The 7,364-nt window shown below is 41.8% G+C and overlaps 1 protein-coding gene across 1 annotated transcript; it reads right to left on the minus strand.

Annotated features, from left to right (window-relative positions):
* Positions 1–3,973: 3,973 nt before the first annotated feature.
* LOC124798891 (retinal homeobox protein Rx-like) lies at positions 3,974–7,028 on the minus strand. Its single transcript, XM_047262423.1, has 2 exons — positions 6,963–7,028; positions 3,974–4,351 (listed from the first exon to the last, which is right to left on the minus strand). Exons 1-2 carry the CDS (start codon positions 7,026–7,028, stop codon positions 3,974–3,976), a joined length of 444 nt encoding a protein of 147 aa, XP_047118379.1.
* Between the last annotated feature and the right edge of the window lie 336 nt (positions 7,029–7,364).

Raw genomic sequence — 7,364 nt, forward strand, 5'->3', positions numbered from 1 at the left:
AACACACGTTTTCTATAACTCGCCAGCAGCCACAAAAATAGTAAATACTTCTAAAATACGCTTGAAGAGCAGTTCAGAGTATTTGTTGGTGGCTAAATCCTACTTTATTGATGAATTTATTATGTGTGTGTTAGGCCTATTAATAACATAAAATAACTTGAGTGTTGGGTAAAATATGACTGAGCACATCTTCAGTGCAGCAATGTGATCAGTGTAAATAAGAGTTGTAAGTTTACTTGCCCTATGACAATGCATGACTAAAATGGAATATTATCATATGTACCGACGCGTGATGTACGTCTGTATGTTTTATGACAAGTTTGTTTATTATCTCATAATTGAAAATATGTTTATGTTTTTTTTCCCTACATGTATCTCCACTTGAGATCTGCGGAAAGAGCATTAGCATAAGGAACAAAGAGGATCATATAATCCTATTTAACTAGTATAAAACAGCATTTGTTATTGGATAAGCGTTTTCCTGGCTCATTCTGTTCGAAGTACTTTTGCGATTACTTTAGGTTTTAATATTACAAGTACTTACCGGTCTCCTCGTATCGCGATGAATTATAGGTGGCTTCCATCTATGGATGAACATGCACTTACACCTACACTGCAACGATATCATTAGCGTATGTTACAAGAATGTACTCCCTTCACAGTAAGTATTGATACCTCTTTGTATTAAGTTATGACGTTACATCCAGTTCCGTTGTACAGATATTTAACCTGTCTACTACAAATGTATTTGATTATTGTTGTTATGTTAAAGGTGTAGTTTTTAATTATTCAAGGGCAAAACCGATCAGTAGTGTAGAATAAAGCATTCATTCGAGCTTAACGTTTCTACTGGAAGTAAGAGCATCTGCTTACTGCCTTTTATGAGTTATTGTAATCGTTTCCGCAGCAATAAATTATTTTCACAGACTTTTTTTGTCTAGGTTATGTCACAAATAAACAGTTTCTAGCACAGAAAGAATAAATTTGTAAGTGTATTTGCAAGTTTGAATGATTTACGATGGGAAATATAACCAATGTTTCTGAAACAGAAGAAGTTATTCCACGTAAAATAACTGGCTAGAATTTGAACAGTATAAAATGTTTGTTTGTTGAATCAAATAAGTCGTTTTCATTATTCACAATGCGTAGTCGCTACAAAATTGTATAAATTGTGTGTGGGGTAGAACTTTAATAAAATGGGACGGGAATTACGAGGGTAAATTAATTACGAACAATGTTTTCAGTGCTTGAAATCACACAAATCCGATGCACAGTACAACAGGACATTTATATATTTAATAATATATACAGTTTAATTACACGAAGATATAAATTACTTAACGTCGCATATGAACTGAAACAATAGCTGAAAGAGAGCTTACTGCTATAACAGCTACCCACACAGATGAGTTGTCCGTATTTTTACAATTGATATCTACTTGTTTCTAATAAATACAAACATAAATAAGTTTTGACTGAATGAGGGAAACGGTAATACGCCTAATTTCATAATACCTGTTGACAAAAAGAATCTGGAACAGGCAATGAGACATTTATTGCTAAAATGAATGGAACGTCCAGAGCCATTTCAGCCATACGTAATAATATTTCAACTAGTATTGCACAATGTATTTGTTTATTCCCTTTGTTCTCAAACAGCAATCTACGGCCATTTAAAGAAAGCTCACTTTTTCGTACAAAAGGTCATGAAAAACTATCGCCGACATTGGAGGACAGATATTTCTCGGGACTTAAGCACTAAATCAAAAGTTTAGGAGCACATTTCGTTACGTTTCAAATACTTCTTTGCAGCACAGTATATCTAACCCAATGTTAGTTTCAGGTCATTTCGCGTACAGGGGGACAGAACGTCAATCTTCATTTCACGAGGATTTCATTAGAATCACTCACAATACAGTTACTCACTTTTTTCATTCATTTCTCACATTACTCACTTTAATGGAAAATAAGTTTAGTTCAGCAGCGTAGTTCAAAGTTTTAATGAAAGTTGTAAATATTTACGTTTCTATTTTTCTTCCGTATGATTCTGTAAGTTACGGAGCACAGTCACCAAAATGAAAACTTCATGATTCTTGCTCTAAACATTAATGGACATGTGAACATTGTAGTCTGAAATGAACTGGTTCTCCGATCAGTGTGTATGGCAGAAGTCTTTCCAATGCTGATGAATAATAAGTCATTGCAATAAAGTTTATAGCAGATAAGAATATAATCTGCTGCAACTCCCTTTTGCTGTAACTTGATATGTTCATTAATACCTCTTTTCCCTTCTGTAACTTAGAGATAATTTTTTTCCATTGTGTTTTCCTGTTGATTGTGGTCTTCCGTTTGATTCTGCTGTGTTATACTCGTATTACAGTTAGCACATCCCAGAGACTTTTCTAATCGATTTGGTTGTTGATATGTTTCACGTATATTTCAGAACAACTTACTCCATCTCTTCAGCACCAAGGGAACCTAATAAACTTTTCAGAAGTAACGGACTGCTTACTTTTATACATATTTATCTCACTGTCGTCTCTACATAGACACAAATGGTTTTGTCAGTAACTGTTCACAGGCGGGAATCGTGGTTATTACGAATAGCGATAGCGCAGCTATGTTTTCAGATGACGTGCTGCAGTACTACAATGAGTGATGAGTTATCTGAACCTGACCCGTTGCATTCTTTCAGTTAAGGTTACCTTACTGAGTACGACACTTTGACCTTGTACATACTGTTTCACGAAGAAATACACTATTATCAAAGACAAAAGGTGAGCTGTAATTCCACACTATCAGGTGCGATGTGTGACAACAGAGGCACTTAACCTGTTCATACAATCGCTGCATCATTCACCGGACCGGAGTAGAAGCTCTAACATAATTTCTATTCGTGTAGGGCGAGCGGTGATCGTTGTGTGGTGTTTGATACAGAGAACCAACACAAGTTGTACATTTAACGTTTCTTATCAGACGGGCTAGTCCAAAAGGAAAACTGAAATTCTCTTAATGGCGACAGGTATCACAAACTGCTGTCTTGCATAGTCAACTCGCCGCTGCGTCCTTTCGCTCAAATTTGTCTTAATCCTCCTCAAGATCTTGGTTGTATCAGCATTGGACTGTCATCTCACCTGTTCTAAACCAGACAGTTTTCAAGAAACTGAGAGTTGTTCTTCGTATAGGCAATAAATACCCATTCTAGTCCTAGACATTTGTTGTCTTTTTGCTGTATACTATAAATCTATTTGAGCGTCCTGTAGCTGCAATATCAGAGATCCTGAAAGGTAACGTTATCCTGTTTGTCATCCAGGTAAAAGTGAATTTCACAATCAGGCTGAGGAAACCGGTCGGCTTGGAACCATTTCTGCTTTATCCTCTGTCTAAGTTGTCACTGGACGGCGGCAGTGGAGGAACACACGACTAACGTGTGGTACTCACTGACGCTATTATCGATTTTCGAAACAGGAGCTGCTATTTTTATTTTGTATAATCACCCAACTATCTTGAGCAGCTAAACGACAATGTTCCAGTTCTCTCATCGAGGAAATGTTCTTGACGATTCTAGGTGTCAAACCCGGATTTTGGCAGGCACACTGATCGCTGAACTTCAGAGACTGGTGTTTTCCCAAAGGAAAGAGGCAGAAACCAGCTTCTGTGTTTTTGTTTTTTAATTGTAGCGTCAATGGCCGTAGTTACGAAGAAAATCACTGAAACTTCGCGACGAGTCACACAGAGTTCGTGGTGTAACTGCTCTCGGTTTAGTAGCTCGGGGGCGGCAGAGGTGAGTGGCGGTCGCCCCGCGGCGACAGCAGGGGCGGGCCGGATCCGGGTGCGGGTCGGCAGCAGGGGTAGGGGCACGGCGGGTGCGGCATTAGCTGCAGCCATCGGGGCGCGCCGGCGGTGGCGAGGTCCCGGCTTCGTCCGAGCGCAGCGGCGACGTCGCCGGCGGGGCCTCGCCACTCGGCGACTGTTAGACCATCTGCAGGCCCTTCGAGATGGACTCGACGTGCTCCTTGGCCTTGAGGCGCAGCGCGGCGATGGACGAGGAGCGCGGGTCCGGCGGCCGCGGCGCCGAGGCGGGGGCCGGCGCGGGGGCGGGCTCCGGCGGCGTGAGGTAGCTGGGGTAGCCGGTGTGCGGGTGCGCCAGGAAGCCGGGCAGCGCCGACAGCAGCGGCGGCGCCAGCCACGGGTCGACGGGCAGCGCCAGGCTCGGCCCGCCCCCGACGCCCACGCCGGCGCCGCCCCCGGCGCGCACGCCGCAGCCGCCCGGCAGCTCGCCCAACCCCAGGCGCGCCGCCTCCATCTTCTCCTGCCGCCGCCACTTGGCGCGCCGGTTCTGGAACCACACCTGCAACACCCGGCAAGGCCTCACTATTAACCCGGACAGCGGGAAATAGCTATTTCGATTCTAGTTCTAGAGGCGTACAAAGCAATAGCTCAGATACAGAGGCTGTCATCAATATACAGGGTGAAAAGTATTTAAACCGACAAACTCTGGGAGGTTGTAGGGGACGTCAAAACAAATATTTTTCCCTAATGTCATTTTTACCTATGAGAAGTACTTGATTTTGTGAATTTTTAATACCTGGGGCGAGTGCAATACGTAATTGATACATAAGTAGTTCACCACCTAACTATTCTCTATTGCAGGGCTTAACAACTGGCCGCTTTTGAGCGCGAGTACTCGCGTCTGCTCAGGCACGTGCTCGCGAGCAGGTGCAAGGTCGTGGAGTTGGGGGGGGGGGGGGAGGGGAGGGAGGGGAAATGCGCGCGCACGTTTGAATAGGGCCACAGTGTGCCTATTGAATTCGCGCAGACTGTGTAACGTTTAAAGTACTACGATCAGCTCTAACAGTCACTTCGCTGATTAAGAATCATGTCAAGTCGCCGTTGTGTAACCCCAACCATGCTTTCGCAGTTCAACCCCCATTGGGAGGAATTGTATCTGTTTACAGAAAAAGATGGTGTTGCGAAATGATTAGTATGTCATAAAACGCTGAATTCTTTTAGGAAATTTAATTTGCAGCGACATTATATGTCGTACCACGCGAAAGACTACGGAAGTGGACAATGTGATGGACCAGATCGTGCACAGGAAGTTATTAAACTTAAAAGAAAGCTATCCGAAGAAGATCTGGACGACAAAGAAAAATCAACTGAGGCAGCTCTCAGAGTGAGTTACAAAATTGCTTTGTTTTTAGCAAAATCCCTGTGCCCCTTCGCTGATGGCGATTTAATAAAAGAATGTTTGGCAGTTGCAGCGGAACATTTGTGTCCATCTCAAGTTGAACAGTTTCGGATTGTCCCATTATCTAACATGACCATTATGCGTCGCATACAGGACATGGCAGACGACGTCCAGAGCCAGCTTGCAAATATAAGATTTTATGGCGTATTCTCTAGCTCTGGACGAAAGTGTTGATATCACTGGAACAGCGCAGCTTTCCATATTTATTAGAGGTGTTAATAGAGATTTCCAGGTGAGGGAGGAACTCCTCGCTGTAGTAGCCATGAAGAACACTACAACTGGAGGTGATATTTTAAGTAGTGTTGAAGAAAGTGTTGAAATATAGGATTGTCGTGGAATTATATTTAGTTTCAGTGTCTACAGACGGTGCACCAGCGATGACAGGGAAAAAATTAGGTTTCGTTGCGCTGTTGAAGGAGACAATGCAAAAACTGACCGTGCCGAATGAAATAAGGCGCGTTCAATGTGTGATCCACCAGGAAAACTTATGTGCAAAGAGTATCACTCTAAAACATGTGATGACTGTTGTTGTTCGTACCACCAGTTATATAAGGAAGCGTGGGCTACAACGCAGGCAATTTAAAAGCTTTCTTGAGGATGTAGAAAGCCAGTATGGTAGCCTGCCTTATTACAGCGAGGTCCGCTGGCTTAGTCGTGGCGAATTATTAAATCGATTTTTTTGCATATTAGATGAGATAAATATGGTCATGGAAATAAATAACACGTGTTTTCCTGAATTGAAAGAGCCTTCATGGAAATGTGATCTCGCGTTCATAGTAGATTTAACTAGCCATCTGAATGCTTTGAACATTTCACTACAAGGTAAAGATCTGCTAATTACTCATTTCATAGATCGAATACGAGCTTTTAAAATGAAATTGACACTTTGGGTGAGTCAGCTGGAAACAGGAAATCTAGCTCATTTTCCTAAATTATCATCCATGCAAATTGTTCACAAAGACTGTGAACGTTATTCACATAGTTTAGTTGCCCTTAAGGGAGAATTTGATCGACGCTTTCAAGACCTGACAGGACTAGACAGTGATTTTGATCTGTTCTCCTCTCCACATTCAGCGAATATTGAAGAGATTCATCCTGAGCTGCAACCAGAAATTATTGACCTGCAGTGTGACAGAGAATACAGAGACAAATTTCAGAACAAGAAAAACATTTTGGAATTCTACAGACACTTCCCTCAGGATAGATTTCCTCGTTTGCACAAACTGGAAGCTACAATAATATCAGTGTTCGGTTCCATGTATGTTTGTGAACAACTGTTCTCTGCAATGAAATGTAACAAGACGCGCCTGAGAAATGCATTGTCTGATCGAAATTTAAACTGCACGCTGCACCTACAATGCCAAGAACAATTACTCCGAACATAGACGCAATTGTAAAGGGCAAAAAGTAGAAGAAAACAGAGAATCCCACACTTCAGTGACAGCTTTTATTGTGTAACAGTTCACAAATTAATGCGAATGTAGAGGCATACACTAAGCTAATAAAATTATGTGGCACATGTACATTCTCCTTTATTTGTTTCATTTGTCACAGAAATAGTTCGTGAGTGATATCCCTGCAGGTGGCCGCGGATTTACATTGACTGGCGGCAGCTGTTGTGTGTCCCACGTGACTCTCCCCACTCTCCGCTCTGGTCTGGTAGTGGGGGTAGCGTGCTCGCGCTGCTCGGTGCTCGCGCCTTGCTGCTCACAGCTTGCTCCGCGAGCACGTATGTTGTGAAGCCCTGCTCTATTGCATGTATACCAAGTTTTTCCATTATAAGTTTTGTGAGTACCGTCATACCTATTAAAAATTCATCCGCACATATTTTCAGGACTATCTGTATGTGGTTAGGAAACTGTATGGTGGTAGGAAAAATTATTATATACTTTGCAGTTTGATTTCAAAACGAGTTATATTAAAAATTTATTTTTATTTGAAAATTATTTTCTACTCTTTAATTTTGTGTGTTCGAAATTTCTCAAATGATTTTGAACATTTTGTAACATTTTATTTTCTATTTAAATATTTAGTTTCAAACAGACTAACTTTCTATCTGCAGCTTAGCACATGTACATTTGTGTGACACCCGTTGCACACATATCCCCCTTCC

Source organism: Schistocerca piceifrons, chromosome 5 (genome assembly GCF_021461385.2).
Source record: "Schistocerca piceifrons isolate TAMUIC-IGC-003096 chromosome 5, iqSchPice1.1, whole genome shotgun sequence".
In the NCBI taxonomy this organism is placed as follows: Eukaryota; Metazoa; Arthropoda; class Insecta; order Orthoptera; family Acrididae; genus Schistocerca; species Schistocerca piceifrons.

Bases quoted from the DNA above. Each gene is read 5' to 3' on its own strand.
- LOC124798891 (XM_047262423.1), bottom strand. From the start codon at position 7,028: ATGGAAAAACTTGGTATACATGCAATAGAGCAGGGCTTCACAACATAC. The intron at 4,352-6,962 runs GTGAGCAGCAAG...CGGGTGTTGCAG, and splicing joins ACGTGCTCGCGGAGCAAGCT to GTGTGGTTCCAGAACCGGCG.